Source organism: Artemia sp. Qi Xiang Cuo, chromosome 3 (genome assembly GCF_049724085.1).
Source record: "Artemia sp. Qi Xiang Cuo chromosome 3, ASM4972408v1, whole genome shotgun sequence".
Lineage (NCBI taxonomy): Eukaryota > Metazoa > Arthropoda > Branchiopoda > Anostraca > Artemiidae > Artemia > Artemia sp. Qi Xiang Cuo.
Genome location: NC_142796.1, coordinates 24938300 through 24966012, shown reverse-complemented (window position 1 = coordinate 24966012; position 27713 = coordinate 24938300). Strand labels below are relative to the sequence as shown.

At 36.2% G+C, this 27713-nt stretch overlaps 1 protein-coding gene across 2 annotated transcripts in view; it reads left to right on the top strand.

The window, feature by feature from the left end:
- LOC148953907 (uncharacterized) overlaps positions 1-27713 on the top strand; it is a 46615-nt gene that overhangs the window by 5454 nt on the left and 13448 nt on the right. Inside the window, exons 3-4 of one of the 2 annotated variants that reach the window (XM_089086850.1) lie at positions 9561-10544; positions 11730-12189. In XM_089086850.1, the coding sequence (XP_088942976.1) occupies positions 10229-10544; positions 11730-11803 (390 nt within the window). In that variant the 5' untranslated portion in view covers positions 9561-10228 and the 3' untranslated portion in view covers positions 11804-12189. Of the gene's footprint in view, positions 1-9560; positions 10545-11729; positions 12190-27713 lie in introns of those variants that run through there. The other variant, XM_089086851.1, reaches the window with a different exon arrangement.

Here is a 27713-nt window from a genome sequence, read left to right as displayed (position 1 = left end):
CTCTTTTTACATATTTCTGCCAATTTATTTTCATGCTAATATTTTACTATTAAGACTAATGAAAATAATAATTATCATTCTTTAATCAGCTACAAATGGTAATTTTTTTGGTACCTGTCTATTATATACAACACACTTGAGAAGTGAAGTTTGGTAAATGGTTATGAAATAAAACAAAATTATGATGAAAATATAATAGTTTAGAAACAAATTTGGGCTATATATTTGCACATTCCAACAATCAGCCCTTTCAACAATCTAAAATGATTCTTTAACATCCATAGTGAGACACTATATTCTATCACTAGTCAAAGCAAACTAACCGGTGTCCTCAAGAATCATGTTAATAATGAACTAAAATGGACTAGGTCAATGCGTTGATAATGAACTTTTCTTTGTCTTTGAGATGGTCAGCTGACGCCAAAGCTGCCAATTTAATAAGTCACAAATGACCTTCACAATTTTGCTAAAAAGTATTCTATTTTCATCATATTTTATTGTTACAAACTTCACTTCTCGAGTGTGTTTTATATAATAAACAAGTACCATTTTTTCTTACTGGCCAGTTCTTTTTTTACAAATTTTTAAACTTTTGGTTTACTGTGGAATATTTAAGTACCAGATTCAAAAATCTGACACATAGCCTAGCTACTGATTTACTAAAATTTTGGAAGCATCTAAATTTGAAGTTTCTGACTTTTAACAATGGAGACTAGGTCCTATTAGGGCTCTCTCATACATGGGGCAGCTCTTTGGCAAGTCTCTTGTGTTTTCCTTAGTGGTTATATTATGGAATCTCTACCAAGAACAGGCCTGATGTGGTCTGAGACACCCCCAAGGTCTTTCCATTTCAAAACCCTGCATGATCCTCCATCAAGAAAGAGATATTGAATATCATCATCCCCACCTTATTCTTCTCCAGGAAAAATCCATGATTACCATATTGTACCAAAAAAGAAAAATAATGGGTGACTTCTGACCAAGAGACTGCTCCATGGCAATTAGAAAAGCATTTTTTACACTTACAAAAGTGAGTTTTGAAAAGATCAAATTATGTTCTTATTTGTAGCTGAAATGGCCAAGACACATTCTACAGGTGAAGGTTGACAGATTGCCAAAGATTTTTCTTGTTATCTCTATGGAATTTAGAATATCTTTTACATGTTTCTGTCCTCTTCTCTAAAATGTAACATTTTCTAATTAAAATGAGTTTCAACTACCACTGATTGGATTTAGGTGCCCCCCCCAGAAAATTCCCCCTTCACTGCAGAAAATCCCCTCCATGGAAACCCCCCCTCCTTGTGGAAAATTCCTCCCAAATTCTCCCTGGATAATGGTATCCCCCATATTATCTGATTGTTTTATTGTGGGGGAGGGGGCAGGTGCCTCAAAAGTTGCATATTAATATAAAAAAAAACATCTTAGCTCTCATTGAGTCTTCAGGTAAATTCAGAATTAGTTCTAAGGAATTAGTTCTGCCCCATCTTCATCTCCAATGTCCCCCTTGTGGTTGCAGAAACTTTGGAGGATGCTCATTTGATTGGGAATAAAGAGTTCTAGTCTTTTTTTATAAGTCAAAAGTGATTTAAGACTAACCGGTCCCTGTCCTAAAATAGTTGTTTGGATATCTGGTCCTTTTGTTACTCCTTATAACATCTTATTGACTTTTTGAGATATCTATTTTTGTACAGTAGGAAATGGTTAGTAGCTGGTTGTGTATTAAATATGGATTTAAGCAGGGTTTGTTATATCCCCATTTATATGGATAATTTTGATGGACTTTATCTTCAGGGGCACGGAAAAGGCAATGGGAGAACACAGAATCAAATGGGGAAGAAAAATTTTCCCGGACTTAAAATTATGGTGATGATTTAAGCATCCTAGATGAAAGTTTGAGCAAAATGAATGAACTTTTAGAAGTTCAGGGTGCTAGAATAGGGTTGAAAATTAATGTTAAGAAGACTAAGTTGCTAAGACTAAGAATAAGTGAAGATGAAAAGGTGACATTGGGTAACAAAAAGATTGATCAAGTGAACAGCTTCACTTAGCTTGGTAGTACTATTAGTAAAGAGCAGTGAAGATGTGAAAAGTAGAATAGCAAAGGCTCAGGGCGTTTTTTCGAAGTTGAAAAAAGTTGGGAAGAATAGGAAGATTAGTCTGTGAACCAAGATTAGAATATTTGGAGCTATAGTGATGGCAGTGGTCAATTATGGTTCTGAAGCAGGAGCAATCCAAAAAATGGAGGTAGATTTGCTAGATATTTTCCAGAGAAATTGGCTATGAATTGTTTTGGGTACCCAACTGACTGACTGTATTTCAAACAGTAGGCTGTACAAAAAGTGTTGTTCAATCCTGCTTTCGAGGGCTATAATGTGAGAAAGGTTGAGATGACTTGGGTACATTCATAATGGATGACAGATTGCCAATAATTGTCCTTTCGGCCAACCATCTAGGGCACAACGGAAAGCAGGTCACCTGCAGTTGGGGTTGGAGGATGCTATGAAGGAATATTTAAGGGGAATGGAAACTTCCTAGGAGGGTGCAAAGAGGGAACCTTGAAATTGATTAGGATGGAGGAGGAGCATGCATAGCTGTGTTGGCCTCAGGCGGCTTGGTGCTGTGGTGAGTTGTTAGTAGCAGTAGGAGTAGTATTTTGTAATCTCTTTGCGGCTGCTCAATTTTACACGTGGAGGAATTTTCCGTAGAGGGGGGGGGGTCCAGGTGGGGATGCTGACTCCCCATGATATTCCTTGGATACCTTATTTATGAATACTTTGTTCTTTAGCTTGAACAAACAGAGGGTAAAGGTAGCGACGATTCGACAGTTTTTGTAAAAAAAACACTTATTCTACTCCAGAAGGCTTAATTTAAAGACTTTTGGTTTGAAAAGGGTTTCAGTATGTAGAAAAAATATCTACGAATCTAACTTTTTGGTTAGAAGTTTGAAGTTTTATCTGGAAAGTGCACAACACTCCAATTTCTTAAATTGGAGCATTTTCACCTACAAATTCGACAGAACAAACAAGTTACCTGTTTTCGACGTAAGTTGGAACCCAATTCAACACGTGTCGAAATACTTGTGGGCGGATCCTAGTGGATTCGACATGCCTATTCTTTTTACTTTATTTCTTCGTTTCTCTTCAACTTTTTTAAATGTATAAATGTGTAAAATACTATTCAGATAGTGGAAGCAAAAAACTGAAAAAATTGCCTCATGTATAGGGATGAAATTGGATAATCATATGAAGTGAAATCCTGTGATCTAGGTCTCTATAATATAATGTGTGATAAAATAGTGTGATATAGGTCTCTTTATAAACGCTATCTGGAATGGCCCACTTTCTCTCTGCTTTAATGGTCCAGCAAATCTTTCTTTATTGTTCACAGCTAAAGTGTTGTCAACATTTGGCCATTTCAAAGTTAATCTGCCAGTTTAATCCACTTTAAAAAAAAACTAGTTTTGACTATCCTTTGTCTGGGAAGCCTAGAATTCTTGAAATATGTATGTCGTACTTAAGATTATTAGAAGTTTGTAAGACCAAGGAGTGTTATATGTTTAATTAGCATTTTGTGTGGAGTGGGGTGGGATCGGAATTCCATTCTTATTAGGGAAGGGTTTAGAGAGAATCTCACGTATTTTACAGCTTGGGATCTGTTTGAAAGAAAACATGTATAAAATTTACAAAGAGAGGGTTTACTTCAAATTTATTCAGTTATAAATGAATTAGGGTATTGTGATCAACCAAGTCAAACGCTTAAAAATGTGAACATAGTATGAGGCCAAGTGTCAGTTTCTCAGATGATGGAAAGATCTAGCATCAAATCAGTAAAACTACGAAAAAAAGCTTTTTTAATGTTTTTTTCATATGAAATATTATTAAAAATAATCATCATCAAAATCTCTTGTTGTTGATAAAGTACCCGTAAATTCAACAACTATGTTTTCGTCAGAGGACCCTTGAATTTCGACACCAATCGTTTCTCATCTGTTTTACATGTTCAGTGAAGTTTCAACAGAGTCGCCTATATTTCGACAGGGTATGTTGCTGTCTGTCGAAAATTTTGACAAGGTTACTACAAGATATTCTCAAAAGAAATGAATCTCGTAATAGAAGTCAATATCTACGTTTTAATTCGGCTGAATGAACATTTTTAATCGGTCTGGTATTCCACTACATCAGACAACAATTTCTGACACTTGGAATATTATTCTATCAATATTATATTAGCTGCTATTTTACTTAATTTTACCAAGAAAAATCCAATGTAGCTACAATACAGATATGATCGGTTGTATCTTGATGCATTGGTGCTGATCCTATTTTTTTTTTGCAAAAAGATAAGCAAGTAATGACAGTTTGAACATTAAATAGCTAAAATATAGTTGGAAGCTCATTTTGTGTCGAAAACAGGAAACTGATTGAATTGAATATTCTTTTCTGATTTGGGTGTATTGGATATATTTTCCACGTTTCGCATTGTCAAAATTCAACGAAGGCTTCAAGAGATGGTGTTCTAAGTCACGAATAAGCAGAGTTATCATATTTTGATGGAAAATTTCGACAGTGGTTCCAAAGTTACACTGTCAAATCATCGGTGCCTTTACCCTGTGTAAATCTTCACCAAATTCCTAATATATTACTGTTAAATGAGAGGATCCAATCTTGATGCAATGAGAAACAATTGTCACTGTAACATCAATAGTGAGAGGCTGGGGTGTATCAACTCCCTTATTATTTAGATTAATAATTGATTATTTGAGCTCTAATGTTGTTATTACTTTCTTTAATTTTTTCATATTTGGTTTCTTTTCACTTTCACTATCATATTTATTTTAATCCACCCTTAGCTTTTGCGCCAAAGTTTAACTTTTGGATTTACAATGCTTCAAAACTGAAAAAAACTGGTTAAAACTATTTTCTTAATATATTCTAATGTGCACCTGAAAGCCAACATCATCATTATCGTCCTATGCTGCATCCTCACTGTCCTGACATCATCTGATCAAGCAGATAACACCGATAATGTAAATTTTCTTAATAACTGTATGCAAGGATAAGAAAATTCAAATGGTTCTAGGTCTGAAAATTCTGATCAGACAGTTGGTGGTAATAAACTGAAAGTAAAAACCAGCTCAGTCAAATAGTAACCAGAATCCTAAATGACTCTTGATAACAATAGATACATCAAAAGAATCGGCTTTTTATGCTGATTCTAAAATTAAAAAAATCATTAAGTTTACCATTACCCATCAAAAGCTAGAAATCCTGAAAAAATTTGCCTGATTTTCAAAAAAGGGGCGAAACATCCCCGAAAAGCCAAGAGATCTTATTGAAAATCACACCATCACATTGTATGTGAGAGAGAGGTTTCAGACTTGTATCTACAAAAATGTGGAATTTGCAACTCAGTCAAATAGTAACCAAAACTCTAAATGGCTCTTGATGACAATAGATATATCAAAAGAATTGGCTTTTTATGCTGATTGTAAAAATAAAAAAATCATTGAGTTTAATATTACCCATCAAAAGCTACAAAGCCGGAGAAAATTTGCCGGATTTTCAAAAAAGGGGAGAAACATCCTCGAAAAGCCACGAGATCTTAATGAAAATCACACCATCAGATTGTATACGAGAGAACCCTACTGTCGAGGCTTCAGGTTCGTATCTACAAAAATGTGGAATTTTATAATATTTTGCCTGAAGAAAGATTGTGGATGCATGTTTATTGTTGATTTTCAAACAGTTCGTGGTAACGAACTGTAAGTAAGGAGCGACCCGGCTCAATGGTAACAGAAACTCTAGAAAACGGGTTTTTGATACCAATAGATATATCAAAAGAATCACATTTCAATGCTGATTTCAAATATATAACTTTCATCAAGTTTAGGGCTACCCATCAAAAGTTACACGCCTGAGAAAATTTGGCTGATTTTCAAAAAAAGGGGGAAACACCCCTAAAAGTTATAGAACCTTAATGAAAATCAAACCATCAGACTCAGCATACCTGAGAACCCTACTGTAGAGGTTTCAAGCTCCTATCTACAAAAATGTGGAGTTTTACATTTTTTGCCAGAAGAAAGATCACGGTTGCGTGTTTTTTTGTGTGTGTATGTGTTTATTTGTTTTTTTTTTGTTTTTTTTCCCCAGGAGGAATCTTATTGAACCAGTGGTCTTATAATGTCTTAAAAGGGTTCTCTGGAAATAAACATAAAAGTTCTATTTCCCTTTTTAAGTAACCAAAAAAAATGGATTGCAACTAGGCCCCCTCCCCTGCTTATTTTTTTCCCAAAGTCACCCGATCAAAATTTTGAGATAGCCATTTTGTTCAGCATGGTCGAAAATATGATAAATATGTCTTTTGGGATGACTTAATTCCCCGAAGTACCCAGAGGGAGGGTTAAAAGATATGAACTTTACCCAATGTTAACATATACGAGTAGTATTGGTTATTCGGAAGTATACAGAAGTTTTCCGGAGGTTTTTTTTATGGTAGTGGGAGGGACGTGTGGGTCGGGGGTTATGTTGGAGGATCTGTTCATGAAGGACGTTTTCATGGGGGAAGGGAAATTGCCATGAAGGGGGCGCCGGACTTGCCTGCATGATTTATTGGTTATTGGGAAGTATACAACCATTTTCAGGAAGGATTTTTTATGGAGGGGGGCGAGAGGAGGGAGTTACTCTGGAGAATATTTCCGTAGAGGATGTTTCTTTGGGGTAAGGGACATTTCTATGAAGGGGGTGCCGGATTTCCAAGCATTATTTAAAAAACGAGCAGAAATTAAATATAAAAAAAAGTTTTTTCAACTGAAATGTAAGAAGGAATATTAGAACTTAAAACGAACAGAAATTATAATGTATGTGAGGGGGTTCTCCCCCAAGTCAATACCTCGCTCTTTACGCTACAGTTTTTTTTAGTGCTTTCAAAAGAGCTATCTATTTTAATTAAACGGGCTTTGTGATTCAGGGGTTTGTGAATAAATTTTTTTTTAACTTTTAACGTAAAGAGCGTGGTATTGAGTAAGGGGAGAATCCCCTCATATACGTAATAACATATACGTAATAAAAAAAAAACAATAATAAAAAAACAAGCGATACGGCTCAATAGTAATCGAAACTTTTAAAAACGGGATTTTGATGTCAATAAATGTATCAAAAGAATGTGTTTATAATGCTGATTCTAAATATATAAATTTTATTAATTTTAGTATTACTCATCAAAGGCTACGAGCCTGAGAAAATTTAATCGATTTTTTAAAGAGGGGGGAAACATCCCCTACAAGTGAAAGAATTTTAATGAAAATCACACCGTCAGATTCAGCGTATCAGAAAACCCTATTACATAGGTTTCAAGCTCGTATCTGCAAAAATCTGCAACTTTGTATTTTTTGCCAGAAGAAAAATATACGAATATAAAAGTTAGTTACGTAAGTTAATTTGTAAAGACATCCATTTATCAAAAGAAAATTAAAATTTTGATGAAAATAAAAGCTGCATTAACTAAAAAACAATCAGAAATTAAATAAAAAAAAAAGTTTTTTAAACTGAAAGTAAGGAGCGACATTAAAACTTAAAAGGAACAGAAATTATTTCCTATATGAAAGGGGCTGTCCCCTCCTCAACGCCTCGCTCTTTACGCTAAATTTTGACTCTTTCACACAACTTTATTTTATAAAACAATAAAAAAATTTAGCGTAAAGCGCGCGGCGTTGAGGAGGGGACAGCCCCTTTCATATACGGAATAAAAAAACAAGTTTTTTTAACTGAAAGTAAGGAGCGAGATTAAAACATAAAACGAACAGAAATTATTCCGTATATGAAAGGAGCTGTCCCCTCCTCAATGCCTCGCTCTTTACGCTAAAGTTTTTTATTGTTTAAAAAAATAAAGTTGTGAGAGGCAAAGTTCACATCCATTTAGCAAAAGAAAAGTAAAATTTTTATGCAAATAAAAGCTGCATTAACTAAAAAACGATCAGAAATTAAATAAAAAAAAACATGTTTTTTAAACTGAAAGTAAGGAGCGACATTAAAACTTAAAACGAACAGAAATTATTCCGTATATGAAAGGGGCTGTCCCCACCACAACGCCTCGCTCATTACACAAAATTTTGAAAAAGTATCAAAAAGTAAATTTTTTAAACAATAAAAAAAAATATCTGAAAGATCGAAGCGATTAGGAGGGGAAAGCCCCAGTCAAAAAAAGAATAATTTATGTTAGTTTTAAGTTTTAATGTCGCTCCTTACTTTCAGTTTAAAAAACTTGTTTTTTTTTATTTAATTTTTCCCAAGGGTGATCGTATGGAACCAATGGTCATATAATATCGGAAAAGGTCTCATTTAAACGGAAGTTAAAGTTCTACTGTCGTTTTTAAGTGACCAAAAAGATAGGAGGGCAACTAGCCCCCTCCCATGCCACTTTTCTCCAAAGACACGATCAAAACATCCGCTCTTTACGCTAAAGTTTGACTGTTGGTTTTCTCATACTTTTCCCGTATTTCACGCCCTTTAGCATAAAGGGCGAGGGTTGAGGAAGTGCCCACCCCCCTCACATGTTCGTTTTAAGTCTTTATATTGACAGAATTTAAGATTGATGTATCTATTGTTATCAAGAGTCATTTAGGATTTGGGTTACTATCGGGCTGAGTCGCTCTTTACTTGCACTTCGTTACCAACAACCGTTTGATAAGATTTTTCAGACCTATAAACTTTGGAAATTCTTCTCCTATAAACTGTATAAAGTTATTAAAAAAATCTGCATTTATGGTGTATACTGTAAAAAAATTCAGAAACAATTTCTTTGTTTATGAGTTAATAAAATATGGGAAAATTACCACTCTAAATTTATTTCTGAAATTCCAGAAAACAAGGGTGCAGCTTGGGTTTTGAGTTTGGAGGGGAGGGGGGATATAAAGAATGTACCAACAAAATTGTCAAGTGTGCTGACAAATGTCAGCACACATACAATAAATTAAATTGTGTGACAAACCTAAATTCCAAGGTGTCAGCGCGCAGCGCCAACACCTTGGGACTTGGGGGGGGGGGGGGTGCCCCCCCCCCCCCCTTAACTGCTCCCTAGCCTTCCATCCCCTTTAGGGTTAAGAAAAATTTAGGGCTGCTCTTTGTCATTGGTAGATATCATCATCAACACATTATAATTCAAAAATTAAGTTAATTCTAAAAATGGGGATGGGGTCTCTGGCAACAAGCAGTAACAAGGTTCTACCCTCCCGTGGATGTTAATTAGTTGTGTAGCGCCCTTTTGATGTTCACCACAGGCCCATACTTATCAAAGTGATTCTTGTCCTCAATTTTTTTCTAAAGCACTTTGTGGTATTGTAGCGATAGATGCAGCTTTCTAAACATTTTTTATGCTACTTGACTTTAACTGAAGTTTAGTTGTATCCTGGGACATTGCCTCTACTGTGTCATGTGATATAAAGGGGCATATGACTTAATAAGACAGGCATCACAAATAGCGTAGGTGGACCCCTTTTTTTGGTAATTCAGCTGACAATTGCTTTGTCTATGTTATGGTTATTTGAATGCTCTTCTTCTTTACAGATGTATTCAGCAGAAAAATTAATTGTATACAAACCAGAAAGACTTGAAGACTTATGTTTTGCATCTGCCTATTAAAGTATTATTTGTGACCTAGAATTGGCATATGAGTTTATAGCAATAAAGGACACAGAAAACTACAAACACTCTTACCTTCAATTTGCAAAGTGGTGACTCCAGATAATATGGTTAAAACTGTAAAAGAGAGAATGGATCAGCTTTGTGGGACTGTTGCAAATACATTCAAGCAAACAATTATTAACAAGGCCTTTTTGATAGATCGTTTGCTCATCTGAAAGAGGATGTACTGCTTGACGTTTGTATAGATGATTCCTGTGATGAGATTGAGCTTCAGTTCCCGTTGCAAGTCAACTGCCAAGTGCAACGAAACTTTGTTAGAATTCTCAGTCGTTTGCAATATGCCCAAAAGATAATTATTAAAGTGGGCAGAGACTTTGAAGATAGATATACAGATTCTTCAAATAAACCAATTTATGAATTTTGTAACTGCTTTTCTTATTCATCAGTAGATGATTGTTTAAATATCATTAGTAGTTTTGCGTACCTACGAGTAATAAAATTTACTGGTGTGGGTAGGATCCCAGCTAAGGACTGCCAAAATCTCTTTGAGAGTTTTGGTAAAAACTTGTCATTTCCTTGAGGTCTTCCATATGAATGACGTGATGATTCCCAGTGATGCACTAATACATTTAATACACAAAGAACCTTCAGTGATACTGGAATCATTTTCTATTGTATGGTTTATTCATGCCACTCCTGATGAGCAACTTGAGAAACTTGCCTTGAGAAATTGTAAGAGATATTTCCACCCTTGCTTCAAATCTCTAAGCGACTTGGAAGTGCAGTGTCTGGCAGAACTTAAGGCTCCAGTCATTGACAGAGAGCTGTTAATTGCCTTTTTTGTCCGTAATCTACCTAATCTAAAGTACATCAATATTGAAGAAAAATGTCCCGGAGTATCAAACGGTAAGCTTTTCTCTCTTTCTATTGCTTTCTTTTTTTCTCCTTTACTCTCTCTCTCCCTCTCTCATTCCAGAGGAAAAGATTCTCAACGCCCAGAAATTTTGTATCTCAAATTGGCTTATTATGTCAAAAATGTCAACAATATTCAAAACTAAAATAATTGATTCATAAGAACCTTTTCAGAAAAAAAATGAAGAAAACGGAAAGAGTAATCCTAAAACTTAAAACTAGTAGAAATTAAGTCATATAATAATTGAAACTTTAGTCGAAAAGAAATTACTATTAATGAATAAATAATGCATAAAAAAATAAAATGAATAACCACATGAAGTATAGAAATAAAAGATAATACAATAGATGAATAAATGCAATTTAAAATGACAATGAATTAAAATGCATGATTATGTCAGCCTGAAAACGAACAGAAATAACCAAAGATGAGAGTAGGATTACCGTTGCTCTTAACTTTCTAAAGACAAAATGCCATTTACACTTTATTGAAAACAAAATATCTTTATACCATTTTTTTCTTATTATAACATTGAAAATAAAAACTACTAAATTTCTTAGTAATTAATGTTATAATATTTTAAACAGTCGATTTAGATTTATTAGTCTGATGTGCAGTAAATCTTTATCCATATTTACTTCCTTACACGTTCCTTTGAGATGTGTATAACACACCTGACCAAATTGCGACTCGCGAGCCGTGTTTGTTATTTTCCTCTTCTTTGAAAGAATGAATGCAGCTCTTGAAAAGAAATAACAAAATTATTGAAAATTGATTGAAATGGAATTTATTTTCATCAGAAGGAATATAAAGGATATATGACTAATAATTTTATACTATTCATACGTAATTGTACTGTCATACTGTCTTTAGAAAAAAATTGAAATTTATTCCAAATAAAGATAGAAAAAAATGAAATCAGTAGAACTTCAAGAGGATCACAGTCCAAAAGTGCAACACAAATTAACACAATCTACAAATGTCTTTTGGAAACTAGTGCCACAAATCAAGTGCCCTAATTTAAGAAAAGCTCCTTGCAGATTTGGCCAACTGGTTGTTGTGAGTCACTTTTTTCTACAATGAAGTTTATAAAATCTAAGAACCGTTAACAACTTATAAATGAGCATTTAACGGCATTAATTCGAACCGTAATAACAAACTATGGACTTTTTTTTCAGAAAATTCAGAACCAAATTACAAACAGAGATGCCATCTACCAGCAAACATTAGCTTCTATGGCACAAAAACCTAAATATATGTATGTATTTATTTGAAAACTTAGTGCAGAACATAATAAAATTCCAGAACAACTGACGTTTTTGGTATTTTGTTTTTATGTTGGCTTTTGTCATGAGATTATTGGAACGCAGCTTGACCTGTTGTGAAGCTTGGCCATCTGGGGTATATAAAGTCAAACGGTAAATCATTTATTGATATGTTAATTCAAAATATCGTTGCAACAAACTAAACAGGCTGCCTTAAGAACTACCGTTGTTCATTTTGAAATATTTATACGAAGTCAATATATCTGTCGCACCAAACTTGCAAATATTCTTGAGTGTTTTATTCCACCAAAGCTGGTACAATAAATATTATATTGTGTTATGATTTGCATAGTGTTATATTTTTTGTATTAACTATGGCCCATAAAGGCTTTTAGTGTTAATAAATATATAATATATCATATCTACAATAGCGAAATATAAAACTCATATATCCTTTTTCAAAAACGGGGTAGCTTTCACTAGCATTCAAAAATGGATGCAAATCTAACAGAAAAAGAATTGCATGGTCACAATACACTGAATTAAGTCTCGCCATTGCCCTAAGAAAAAATCAACCCCAGTTTAGGATGATTTCTGTAGAACCCATTTGAAGATTCAGCAAGCATGCTAGGATTTGTAGTAGAAACAGAATAGTAAACATTAAGTCCAAGCCAATACAAAGAAGAAACAAGGTTAACTGGATAGGATCCGCAATCTAAATCAGAACTTTGATGTTGAAACTAAACATTCACATTTTAAAACATTCACTTATAGGCTTATCTCATTAATAGGGTTAGAAATAAGTTACTTCGACTTTGCTAGGCCAAACTTAGTACAGCTAATAAACAATATGTCATCTGCATACATTTAAGATGAAATAGTAAGGTTCATAATACACTAGGGAGTAATTCGAGAAAGCACGGAATAAAACACGTTGAAAAAGTATGGTGATAGGAAACTACGATACCTTTCCAAACATCAGACCATTAAATTTAATTATTTTGTCCACCAGAACACCAGATATATCATTATGATTCTTTTTTTCCCTTTTTGCGTGTCTAAAGATTGATTAGTTGAAACTAATTATATTATGATTTTTGAGTTAGTTATGCAAGAATAGTGTTGTATATATTTCCTTCGAGTTGGTTGTAAGAGGACGGTGTCATGGTTTTTCTTCAATTTTCTTTTTTTGTGCTATGTCTCCAGTTCAGGGAGTCGCAATCAATGCAAAGAGTTGTATAGGATAGTTGAATGACCATTCTAAGAGATTGACAATAAATGTTTCGCATTATGAAATAATGCCATATTGGCTCATTTAAAGCCTTCCATCTAGGCGTTTCAATATTATAAAATATTGGTCCAGACCTTCTAATTCAGAAATTACTCACGTTATTGCTTTTAAATAATGTTGCCACTCTTAGAAGTTTTAAAGTTAATATCCAATTTCTAGAAATTTGATTATTAGTTTCTGTTGGAAATGGGGGTCACCATCAGTGATGCCAAAGGTGGTACAATTGTACCATTTTGGTACATTTTACCTCTACTGGTACAATTTAGTACAATCCCATAAAATATGGTACATTTTGCAAAATTATGGTACAATGTGGTACAATTCAGTATTTTTGTACTGATGTTTGTATTCTTTAATTTATAAAAAAACATTTTTCACCCCGATCTTGTTTGCCATAGTCAAGATAAGAGACAGACAAGCAGTCAGCAGCCAAATATTTTCCTTTTTTCGTAAATAGACGCTTCTGACTTCCAAAAGTCAGACAAAAACATCTCTCTGTCTATCAAGTCTTACCGACTGAAAATGAAAAGGTTAACAATGAAGCTATAATGACACTTTGGATTCTTGGTGGTCAGGAATCTTTCAAGATTCCCAAGAAGGGACAGTTTTTCCAAAGCCTATTGGAACACAGACACCTCAGAATAAAATTTTATGCATCGACAAGAATCAGTCTCCCAGTCCTACTGGCCCTATAATTGAAGTTTCTTGTAGCCAACGACCAACGATAAGCTCTCAGAATGTTAATGGTTATCTAGTTAGCAGAACTCCAGAAACAGTGAGAAAAAGAAAAAGCATGGCCATTAGCAGTACTAAAAACAGTGAAGAAGAAGCTCATATATCATCACCTTTTTGACCAATATTAGAGAACATTATCCTGACGTGGAAGTTTTAGATCGAGACAAAAATATAAGAAGCCATCTGACTGTTGGGAGTATTGTTGCAGATTCAGAGTTGAGCCAGTCTGCGAGCACTGCTGTAGAAAGGGAAGAAGAAATTCAGTCAGATAGCACAACTGTTGTTGCTAGCTCTAGCAACAGTTTAGTACATGACGAAACGCCTTCAGTTACTTATGAAGCAGAATCACACGTTGGAACAGCTGCTGGAGCTAAGAAAGCTACCACAATGAAGCAAAATGACAAAAAAACTTACACCAAATTGGAATATAGACTTTGAGGGTAAACATTACATTGGCAAAGGGCACACAAGGCAGCCTCGCTGTATTCTACGTAATACTGACTTTTCAGATAGTAGTTTTCATATTAGGCGCCACCTGAGCAATCATGCTCATTTAAAATAGGTGTCTGCAACACTTAGCTCTGCTCCCATGGTACATTGCTCAATAGATAGTATAGGAACGAATGAAAGGCTTCTAAAAAGTCAGAAAATCAGGATTTTAAGTGGATTTCTGGCGAGGCATAACTTGGCAATCAATGTTATGAAAGGGCTTCCAGATACCTTAAAGAGATCATTTCCTGACTGGGAAACAGTAAATGGTGTTCAGTGTGGTCGTACAAAAACTACACATGTGATTAATAAAATAATTGGAGAAGTAGCAAATGTGGACTTGTGCAACCTGATGAGAAAAAAGTTTTTTTCGGTAATCATTGACGAAAGTACTGATATGAGTAATTCGAAAAGCCTAGTTGCTATTATTCGTCATGTCGATGAAGTGAAGGAAGCTAAGAATGGTGGATGGAAGAAAGTTTTGAAGGACTCATTCTTGCAATTGGATGAAGTACAGCAGTGCACAACTAAAGATCTATATGCAGTGTTAATAAAAATTTTGTTTGAAGAGATTGGAGTACCAAAGCAGAATCTGTTTGATTTTGCATTAGATAATACATCTGTGATGATGGGGGAGGGGCAAGGGGGTGTGCAAGCAAAGCTTTCACTAGATTTACCAAACCTATTTGTTCTTCAGTGTACTTGCCACTCCATCCATTTGTGTACCACTGCAGCAAGTCATAAGCTGTAAGAATGCCTTATTATAACAAATTTGTAAAAATAAAGAAAGCTTTATTATGACTTATCTGTAAAAATAATAAATTCAAAATCGTGTAATCTTAATTGAACAAAGAAAAACCATTAGCTCAATAAATTACAAACTTTCCTTTGATGTCGCAATGGTTTATGTCGCCATAAAATGCAAAGTAACTAGTCTGTTTCAAAATCAGATTGAATAACTGCTTAAAAATATGACCGCTTAAAAATATCACTTGATAGTTTCTCATGATAAAAATTACAACAGAACATGTTTTTTTTTTTTAACATAACGAAAGCAGTAGCCACCATTTTTAACAAACAGCTATGATTGGCCAAAAGAATTCAATAAAGTATTTTATAAAAACTGGTTTCTAGCGAATGGGAGTTAAGAACAACGAAAACAAGACAAAGGATTGTAATGTATTCTATCTTCGGGTAAAGAGTTGAATTCAATTATTTAATGGAGACCCAACACCTATAAATAAAGTGCATAAGCATAAGCAAACAACACAAAAGCAAAGCAAGCAAAGCAATTAAATCAATATATTTCATCTTCTTTCTCATGTAGAAATGGCTTCCATCACTGCCAGACTGGACAGAGGTGGATATCAACGTGACAGTCAATGCTCAGGTTTATACGCGCAGGTGGTTTGGAAAGTCTACCTGAGCGAGTGACTCTTCCTGCATCTGGTGGGGCTTCAGCGCTGGTCACAGGGGGTATGACTGTATCAGTAGTTGACTGACATCGTAGACTTAATGCTCTTTCCTCCTCCCCCCTGACGTTTGGCCTTTCGGCTACGGTGAAATCATCATCTTTGACTATTGACAGGGTTTCTTCGTAAGTACTGCTGTTAAAATCAGCACAGGATCAATCTGTGACAAGCGTCGTACTAGCTCCAACTGTTGCTGTTCCATCCGGGTAAGTATGTAGTTCAGGGCACTGGGTAACACGGCCTGCATGTAATGGGTGGGATGGTATAGGCGCCGGCTCGGCTATAACTGGTTCTGATCTGTGACGTAAGTGGCGCCTGTTTCTCCGAAGAGTACTGTTGTCTTGCAGCCGCACCAGGTAAGAGCGCTCTTGTTGTCTCAATTTCTTCTCGACTACGCCCTTGCGCCATCTACTATTTTCATCAAATTTCACCCATACTTTTTCTCCTATGCTCAATTCTTTCAGCTCTTTGGCGGTCTTGTTGTGAGCTCTCTGCTGTCTAGCCTGAGCTTTCTCTCTTGCTTTCTCAAAAACTGGCTTCGCAATTATTTTCGGCTGCAGATGGGATGGCAGCACTGGGACCATCAACCGGGTTTTCCTGCTCATGAGCAGCTGAACCGGTGTGTATGCTCCATCAACTGGGGTGTTTTGGTATTCCAGCAATGCGATGTATGGATCTGTTCGGCTTTCTGTCGCTTTCGTCTTGATTCATTTTGCCGTCTAAACCGCCTTCTCACTCATCACATTGGACTGCGGGTATCGGGGACTCGATGTGACGTGGTTGATATCCCAGGATGCTGCACACATTCGAAACTGCTCCAAGCTAAATTGTGGCCCATTGTCTGAAGTAATCTTCTCTGGTATACCATATCTGGTGAAATGCATTTTTAATTTCGAGATCACTTGCTGTGAGTTTGAAATGGCAAGTTTATCCACCTCGAAAAATCTACTATAATAGTCTACGGTGATTAGGTATTCCATACCACTGAATGTAAAGATGTCCAGGCCTACGTGTTGGAATGGATACTGGGGAACCTCTGAGGATATCAATGGCTCTTTCTGTTGATCCATTTGATGCATGGCGCATATTTCGCAACCAGATACTAGCTGCGTGATATCTTTCGTGATGTTAGGCCAAAATACAGAGCTACGAGCTCTTTCTTTTGTTTTCACAATGCCAACGTGTGACGAATGAAGCTGTCGCAGTATGTCTCCATGCAGTGCCTTAGGCACGACAATGCGTTCGCCTTTCAGTATAATACCATCGTTGATAACCAGCTCGTCTCTGTAGTTCCAGAATGGAAGAGCAATAGATGGTACATCTCTTCGGTTGTTAGGCCAGCCAGATTTGACTATGTCTGACAGTGTTTTCAGCTCAACATCTCTTAGGGTTTCCTCACGGACTTGCTCTAGTTTGTTTCTGCTTACTGGAATATCTCTAAAGAATGCATGGATGGCTACTTCTCCTTCAATTTGAATTTCTGGGTCTTGGTCAGGTAAGTGCATTCGTGATAAGGCATCAGCTACCGGGATTTCTTTGCCGGGACGATACTGGAATGACAGTTCATACTGCTGGAACACTAGCATCATTCTTTGCAATCGGGGTGGTGCCCTATTTATTGGTTTGGACAATATCGCCTCTAAATGTTTGTGATCCGTTGTCACAGTGATCTGTCTACCACAAATATATTGATGGAAATGTGTACAGGCAAACACAATTCCCAGAAGCTCCTTCTCGATTTGTGAGTGCCGTTTTTCTGTGTCACTAAGAGATATAGAAGCAAAGACTACTGTGGCGTGATCCGCAACCAGTTGAGCACCTCGCCCGTGTTTTGATGCGTCTGTTATCACTTCCACCTGGGCACTTTTTGTATCAAAATATGTGAGTTTGCTGCAAATGGCTTCCTGGACTTTGACTCGGGCATCGTTGTGTACTACTTTCCAATTGAACTCCTTTGCTTTGGCCAGGTCCCTAAGTAGCTGGTTTAGGGTAGAGAGGCCAGGAATGTACCTCGACAAATAGTTGTACATCCCTAGAAGAGTCTGCAATTCATCTTTGTTCTTGGGGGCTGGCATTTCTTTCATTGCCTTAATTTTGTTAGGGTCTGGTTCCATACCTCCCTTTGTCAGTATATGTCCAAAGTAGGGAATGGCTACCGCATCGAAAAGGCATTTCTCTTTATTGAACTTGATGCCTTTTTCACGAGCCCTCTGCATAACTGTCCTTAGTTTCCTATCATGATCTGTTGTACTTTCAGCCATTCCAGCAACATCATCTACAATCAGACCAATGTCAATACCTTCAAACGCCTCTTCCATTCGTTTTTGGTACTCATCCTGGGCTGATATGAGCCCAAAAGGATATCTCTTGAAGCGGTATCTTCCGAATGTTGTGCTGAATGTAGTGAGGTCAGCAGATTCCTCGTCTAAAACCATTGACCAGTAACCATTTCTAGCGTCGGTTTTGAAAAATCTTTCTGCTCCAGCACATCTCACTGCTACATCATCAAAGCTAGGAATGGGGTGGTAAGGACGCTTGATACATTTGTTTAAGTCCACTGGATCTAGACAAAATCGGATTTTTCCGTCTGGTTTCTTTACAAGGACAATTGAATTCACCCAGTCTGTCGGTTTTTGTACCTTTTCTATGATGCCAATATTTTGCAATCTGTCTAGTTCTTCTTTTAGCTTTGGCTGAAGGGCATATGGAACTCTCTTTTGTTGCTGGACTGTCGGAACAAATCCTTCTTTCAGGTAAATGTGACAATTTCCGGGCAACGTCCCAATACCTTGGAAGACATCATCATATTCCTTGAGGATCTGTTGTACTTCAGGTCTGGTTGAAATCGTGGCTGGGTCATCAGTCATGCTACATGACATGCTAAGCACAAACTTGATCAAGTTCATCTGTTCGCTCGTGTGTCTACTAAGGATTGGTCCTTTGTGGGTTTCAACAATATGGAACACATGGACCTGCAGTTCTCGGTCCTTATACTGAATCACAATCTGTGCAATTCCAAGTACTTCAAGGCTGCATCCACTGTAGCTTGTCAGGATATCTTTGTTGGGAAGCAAGGTAGGTCTTGGTTTTAGGGATCTAAATTCACCTGCTGGGAGAACGTTTGCATCAGCCCCTGTATCAATTTTGAAGGTTATTTCTCGTCGGTATTCAGGTAGGTTAACTTTAATCATTGGCTTTTGGACTGAATCAGTTCTGTTGTCAACAGACTCGGTGAAGTATTCATTGTTTCCTTCGTTCTCAGCTGGCAGGGCTTCAATTTTGTTGACAGACCTGCTTTTGCAAACCTTTGCAAAATGGTTTGGCTTCCGACACTTGGAACAGATCTTCCCTTTTGCAGGGCATTTGTGTTCGCGGGAGTACTGGTTCCCACAGAAGTAACAGTTTGGCGTCATTGTCTTTGGCAACACTTTTTGTTTGTGTATGGCTTCCACTTCTTGCTTTACAGCACTAGTACTTTGTTCATTTCTCATCTTTGCATGGGTCTCCACAACTATTTCAATTGCACGGCTAATATCAATAGCTTTTGCTAGTGTAAGCATTCCACCTTCACTCAATAGTCTTTCTCTTATCCGGTCACTCTGTACTCCAAACACCAGTCTGTCTCTCACCATTTCGTTCGAACTATCTCCGAAACTACAATCGAGGGCCAGTAACTTCAGAGATGTCACATATGATTCAATTGTCTCTCCTTCTTTCTGATTTCGTTTGTGAAAAACGAATCGGGAAAATATGGGATTGGAACTGGGTTCAACATGCTCACTGAATTTTCTCAGATATACATCCATTTTATTTTTGTCTACTTCTGGAATCTGGAATGTGTTAAATATATCACGGCCTTTTTCTCCTACCCATATCAGTAAGTAGGAGCACTTCACAGCATCGGCTTTTCCGGACAAGGGTCCTGTGAACATCAGTTCAGCATGCTGGCGAAATCGCTTCCACGAGGCTTTGAAATTGGCTGACAACCAATCAATTGTTGGATAGGGTGTGCTGTCCATTCTGACACCATGTAATGTATTCTATCTTCGGGTAAAGAGTTGGATTCAATTATTTAATGGAGACCCAACACCTATAAATAAAGTGCATAAGCATAAGCAAACAACACAAAAGCAAAGCAAGCAAATCAATTAAATCAATATACTTCAGGATAAAATAGGGATTTTTACGGGAAAAGGGATAGTCTTGATTATTTTAGCTTTGACCGAGTAAGTTTTCTTTCTTTATAATTAAAATAACGACTACCATCAGTCTGTCTAAATTTCCTTTGAGAATAACATTGAAATAAAGTAATAAACTTCAGAGAGATTTCTGTCGCTTGGGCTAAATCAAGATCTTATCCTGAATTAATTCAATACTTACATTTGAGCCATTTAAACTGAAATTGGAGTCAGGGCGAAAAATTACCTTTTGAGTGTTGTCAATAGATTTATAAAGGGGTTTGAACCATGCTGATAGTGAGGTAGCCTTGAGGAATTTTTCTATTAATTAAAGGATGCGTAATCTAATTAAAACTGATTAGAATTGGAAAAATACACACGTAAATAGCTTAGGACTCTAGATTTTATTCTATTTGGTGATTGGTTTTATAATTCGGCTAGTGTATCTTAATCAGCAAAGTCTTGGGCTATTTAAACAAAAGACAGCATTTTAAAGGTTAAAATAAGCTAAAAATAGTTTCTTCCTATAACTCAAACTTGTAGAGGAAGCTTCGAATAACCAAAGGCTTAGAAAGGGGGAAAACACCCTAACGATGAAGTCAACGTTATGAGAGCTTTTTTGCTGGAAAAGGGTTTCCAGCCTGGTAATCCTTGGAATTTTCCTGGCATTTATAAAAATCTTACATATAAGATAAGTGAAACTATCGGATACTAACCTTACTCCCCCTTGTGTGTTCTCTGACGTGTATACGAAAGGGGACTTTATCCCTCCTTTTGGCCACTCTTTCATTTCGTTAACCCGTGCCGACTATTTATATATAGGCAGCCTCGATGTGTATACAGGTAGGTTAGGGAAAAAAGGGGAATTATTTTGTCAAACTAATAATTTCAAGTCCTTTCTGTCTAGATAGATTCAATTAATAGTTTTCCCTACTGAAGTTAAAGTTTTTCTAAGATCCAAGGAACACTAATCTCTTTTACAAAAATATAAATATAGGATATCTTGGTTTAGGTTAAACAGATAAATTGATATCTAATCAAATACGTTTATTCCTAGTTTTCCGAGAAACAATAATTTGAACTAAAGGATCTTAATTACCTTAGAAGTCAAGCCTTGACTAGCTATTCATCTGTAACTCTTTCAATTAGAAGTATTAGATAGCGATAAACTAAAATAACCGCCTTTTCTCAGTACCGACGTTTGGTAAGTGGCTGCAACCTCCTTGGAACTGCAGGCACACACACATACCATATCATACCAATCAAATCTGAAGAAGACCATTGGGAAAGGTTTATTTAATAAGACGGTATACAACGTTTTCTCCTTTTATTTTATTTAATAATAAATATTAGTTGTCACTGTATTTTTGAGTACCGATCCTTACCAAACGCCTCAGTTTTTACAACGCTACCACTTTTAGTCCTAATTAAGTAGGGCAATCTTACAAAGCTACCTACAGACGTTAAAGAATTATGTAAAGACCTATAAAATTACATTGGCTGAAGCCCTAAAAGGGCTCGTGAGTTTGTTGAAATGCAGAAGTTCATGGAGCTTGACGAACACAGAATCCTGCGCCATGTCAAAACTAGGTGGCTTTCCCGACTTCCAGTTATTATGCTTTATCTCAAACAATGGGATTGTTTAATCCTTTTTTTTTCAGAGTGAAAGCTTTAAAAAGGGAAACAAGCCACAGCTATACTCGAAAAATTGCTGTTCCTTACATTCAAAGCTTATTTTGATTTCTTCGCATATATCCTACCATTTATTAGTGACCTTAATCGGTTGTTTCAGTCAGAGGATACCCAAATTCAAATATCTTACAGTGGAGTTAGTGAGCTGTAAAAAGCGATTATAAACTATACTATGAGGCCAAGCTACGTGGAGATGACAGAAGCACCTTTGATACAGTTCAGGGACCCACACCACTTTCCAGACATGAAAGAAGTAGACTGCGGCAGTCTTGTAGAGGTTATATTTATCAGCAACAAAATTTCGTTATAAGCTGCAACTGCCTTCAAAACAGTGTTTACGGAATACATGATAGAACTGAGCGACAAAATAAGGAAAAGGTTTTCAGTTCAAAATATTCACCGGCTAAAAACTTAGACAGACATGACCCAAAGATAGCTATGTCTCCTGACCACTCAAACTTAAGCATTGTACCACGACTTGTCCACTTGTTAAATTTGGCAAAGGAGATTGATGTGGAAAACATTGCCAAAGATTGGAAAAGGCTACCATTTTGCGCTGATCTCGAGAAATGTGTAGATTCTGACCCACTTTATTTCTGTTTTATAGTACTAGAACGATGTGATGGTTCTCAGATTAAAAGTTTCCCATTCTTGGGGGAATTCATGATGAAAATGCTTATCCTATCACATTCTTCTGCTTGTGCCGAGGGCCTTTTCAACTGTCAATTTAAACAAAACAAAATTGAGAAATAAACTCAGCTTTATTACTCTTAATGCTGTTCTGGGTGCCAAACGAGTCGTTACAAGGACTGAAAACCCCCAAAAGCATGGTGACACACCTCGACTGGTGAAATGCTGGAAACGGGTACAGAAAATCTAGAATTGTGAGTGCCGCCATGGCTTCTGATTTAGATAGTGATAATTAATGGAATATTTTTGGTAATTTTTTGATGTGTAGTTTTTGTAGTATAGAGTAGTTGGATCTGCACATAACTCAGAGATTAAAAGCCCAGTTCCAGTTTTAAAAACAAAAGATGACATTGTCTAGATGTTTAAGCTGATTTAAGAAATAGTGAAAGATATGGTCTCTATTGTGCAATTTGTGGGAATATATCCAACTCGACCTTATAAGGTGAGTGAAGGATGTTTTAAAGGCATTTGGAGAAAAATATTGTTTCAAAATTAAAATCTCCAGTACGTGTTAGACCAGATCATAACCCCACAAGTCACTTCTTTAATCACTCCCCATTTAAAAAGAATTTTTTTCCTGTATTGTTTGTAGGCAGTAGTGTATATTAGAGGAGGGCTACAAGAGCGATCCTCCCCTCCATCGAGATCTTCATAGAAGGGAAAAGGGGGATATGTATACAAACTATTAAATGGAAGAACAGGTCCCAGCAACTGTTTTGGGCAGTATTCTTTAAGAATACAAGGTAAAAATTTGATTTTAGCTCCTGATTTGTATTAAAATCGTCATTTGGGACCAATTTCAGCTCAGTGCTGTAAACGGTTGTGAATGACCGAAAACCAACGACTTTTTTTGGCCTGTAGTAAATTTTGGCCATGTAGTGTTATTGTAGTAATATATGTTACCCCGAACAATTTCCTCAAGTACTGTCATGAGTAATTTACTGCATTAGAAGAGAGAGAAAAAACAAAGGAATGGAGAAATAAAGTGAATGAAAATGTCTTATGCAAAATTTTCATAGATAGTACTCTACGATCACCGACGACAAAAAAATCGGAATATGGTCCAATGTTTTGTCTTTGGTACATTTTTCTCGCGATTTGTGGTACATTTTGTTTTAAAGTGTTGGTAACTCTGGTCACCATCGTTTCTATTTTTTGGTAAAACAGAAACGGTAGGAAGCGTCAATTAAAAAATGGAACACAAACAGAATTTTTTTTTATTTTTTCCTTTTTTTTTTACCGAAATATAGAAATGACCTGTTTTTACTAAAAAAAACACGGCCGTTTTAACATATATTTTCTTTTTCTTCCAGTTTTTTAGGCTTATGAGAGTTCATTGTTGGTATGTACATGTATAAAAAAGACCAAAATTACAAAAAGACCCAAATACATAAAAAGACCGAATATACTCGTATAAAGAGATAACATAAATTAAGAATTATCACTTAAAATCATTCGTGAGCACTGCTTTCGTGAATATACCCAGCAACACTGAATTCACTCTCACTGGGTACAGAAGTTGCAGGCACGGCAATATGCATGCATGCAAACTCAATTAACTCCGGGTAAGTGTAGAAGAAGTTAGTTCAAAATTCTAGCTGCTCAGATTAATTTTTTCCTGATCTTTGTCTCTCGCTCAAGAAGACCAGAACTCTCTCCTCATATGCCCTGATAATATTTGCTAGATTTGAGATAAATGGCGATAAATGGCACCAGATGGCTCCTTTTCTTTTTTACTGTATTACTTATGTTTTCCTCTCTATTTTGGGGTCATGGAGATCAGTTAGGAATGCCTGTTTTTGTGTTTTTTGTTGTACCTATATTGTTAATAAAGAAACTTGGGACATACATGTTTGCAATGTAATTTGTTTGCTCTCATGTCATATATACTCTCAGTGCATACATCTATCAGTTTTTACATTATTTTTGTTTAGTTACCTCATTAACAGAGTTGCTTTCTTATTTATAAATTATGTTTATTATAAAAGAGAAAAGCATGGAAATAGTGAAGGTGAATTCTCCATAGACGACCATCCTTTTAATAGTGGCTTATTTTTTTCAAGATAAGTTCTGTTCAGAAATTACCTTGGAACCTTTTGCTCCATCTTCTTTTGCTTTGAAAAGGCTGGTTATTAAAAATCGTTGTGCTTTATCACCATTAGATGTTAGTATCTTGAAACGGCACTTTTTGCATCTTGAATAACTTCATGCAAAATTCAGCATGACTCCTCATGCTATGGCAAAAACTGAAAAAATTCATGAAACTTTCCTCAAGTAAGGTTAAAAGTTGTTATATAGTTATCGAAAAAATAATAAAGTTTCTTTAAAAAAGTTAGTTAAAAGTGCTTTTACAGTTATTTGAAAAGTTATAAAGTTTAAAAAGTTATAAAGTTTAAAAAGTAATTTAAACATATTGAACAATTCTTTTCTGTTTGCTTCCTCGTGATAGGAAACAAGTTTTGTAAATGTTATAATGTGATAAACCATTTTAAAGAAAATTTTGCTTAATTAAGCTATTAAAATAATGGGTTTTTTAAATTAATTGACAAAATTAGGGTAATTGTGTATGGAACTTATGCGCTACATTTGCTACAGTATAGTGCTACAATTATTTTTTAATTAATTTCTGTTCGTTTTATATTGACATAGTCTTTTCAGGGAAAAAGAAAAAATACTTCAAATCTTCTTGTTTTTTAAGAATTCATAGTTTGGCCTGCTATTTGTATGCTGGAGATAAATTTTCAGCAGTTTTTAACAACATGCACCCTTTTAAAAATCTGGACACAAATAGTAGTGTTTAATTTAGTTTAATACCTCCTCTAGTTGACCTGAAATGGAAAGCTTGATACCATTCACAAAAAATCTGTTTACTTTCTTTGATAGCTTGCATACACTTACGCTATTTTGATTTGGTTAAATTTTAAGAGCAGAAGTAGCCCCGAAAGTTTGAACGTAATACCCTCAGTCGTTCTTAGGATACTGCTGAGATGCCTTATTGGGAATTAGCATTAACACAGTGTATTTTCATTTAATCTTATGGCAACCTTTAGTTTTTAAACTTAAAGGCAAATGGGAGGGTGGGGGTGGGAGGGGTATTAGTTTTCCTCCAATCACTTTCGACTATTAAAAAGGGCATCTGCCCTTTCTATTTTCAATCGAATGAGCCCTTTTCGAAGTTCCTATGACATCTCCTTCGATACAAAGTGCCCTGGTCTAAGCAACAACAACAACAACAAAAAAAATACAGTATACCCACATCGATCTTTACTATAAAAATGTCAAGCCTTCCAATCAATTTCGACTATTAAAAAGGGCACTAGGCCTTTCGATTTCCAATCGAATGAGCCCTTTTTGAGTTTCTACGACAACACTTTCTATATATGCCCTCCCCCCCCCTTCAGGGCATGAATTACAACCCTTACCTTAAGAGCTGTGAGGGTGGTTGTCATCCTCTAAGACCTAATTTCCACAACTTTCAACTACGTTAAACAAAATGGCTATCTCACAATTTTGATTGGATGTGTCTGGGAAAATGGTGGGCGTGAAAAGGACGTTAGTGGCTCCCCAGTAAATTTCAACTATTAAAAAAGGCACTTGTCCTTTCAATTTCCAATCGAATCAACCCTTTTGAAATTTCTACGACAACGCTTTCAATAAAAACCTTAAATGCCCCCAGGGCATAACTTACTATCCTTGCCGGTGGGGGGGGGTGTCATCCTCAAAGACCTAATTTTCAGAACTTTCTGTAACGTTGAACAAAATGGCTATCTCAAAATTTTGATTGGATGTGTTTGGGGGAATTCTGGGCGTGAGAGGGGGAATCGTTACCCTCCAATCACTTTCAACTATTAAAAGGCGCACTAGCTCTCTCAATTTCCAATTGAATCAGCCCCTTTTGAAATTTTTATGACAACTCTATCTATAAAAACCTTATATACTCCTAAGGCATAACTTATAACCTTTGCCCTGAGGACTCTTGGGGGTTTGTCATCCTTAAATACATAATTTCCAGAACTTTCAACTACGTTGAGCAAAATGGCTATCTCTAAACTTTGATTGAATGTGTTTGGGGAATGGTGGGCGTGAGAGGGGGGTTAAATACTCTCCACTCACTTTCGACTATTAAAAAGGGAAATTTCCATTTCCAATCAAATGAGCCCCTTTTGAAATTTCTACAAAAACTTTCTATATAAGCTTTATATGCCCCCAGGTCATAGCTTACAACCCTGGCAAGGAGGACTTTGAGGTGGTTATCATCCTAAAAGACCTAATTTTAAGAACTTTTGACTGCATTGAACAAAATGCATATCTAAAAATTTTGATTGGATATGATTGGGGAAATGGTGGGCGTGAGAGGGGGTTTAGTTGCCCTTCAATCACTTTCTACTATTAAACGGGTACTAGCCCTTTCAATTTCCAATTGAATGAGCCCTTGTTGAAGTTTTATACAACATCACTTTCTATAAAAACCTTATATGCCCCCAGGGCATAACTTACGACCCTTGCCCTGAGGGCTGTGGGGGTGGAGGGGTTATCATCCTTAAAGACCTTAATTTCCAAAACTTTCAACTAAGTTGAATAAAATGGCTATCTAAAAATTTTGATTTTATGTGTTTGGGGAAAAGGTGGGCGTGAGAGGGGGATTGGTTGCCCTCTAATCACTTTCTACTATTAAATAGAGGCACTACCCCTTTGAATTTGCAATTGAAAGAACCTTTTTTGAAGTTTCTACGACATAGCTTTTTATAAGAACCTTATATGCCCCCAGGGCATAACTTACAACCCTTGCCCTGAGGGCTGTGGAGGAGTATCCTCCTCAAAAACATAATTTATATCAGGAAATCACCTACGCTGAACAAAATTGCTGTTTAAAAATTTTCATTGGATGTGTTTGAGGAAAAGGTGGGCGTGAGAAGAGGGTTAGTTTCCCTCAAATCACTTTCGACTATAAAAAAGGGCAATAGACCTTTGAATTTCCAATCGAATGAGCTCTTTTTCAAGTTTCTACGACAAAGATTTCAATATAAATTTATATGCCCCCAGGGCATAACTTATAACCCTTGCCCTAAAGACTGTGGGGGGAGTGCCCTGCTCAAAGGTATAATTTCCTGAACTTTAAACTGTGCGGAACACAAAGGCTATTCCAAAATTTTGATTGGATGAGTTTGGGGAAATGGTGTGCGTGGAAGGGGTGTTAGTTGCCTTCCAATCACTTTCGACTATTAAAAAGGGCACTAGCCATTTCAATTTCCGATCGAATGAGCTCCTTTTGAAGTTTCTATGACAACGCGTTCTATAAAACCTTATATGCCATCAGGGCATTTCTTACAACCCTTACCCTGAGGGCTGT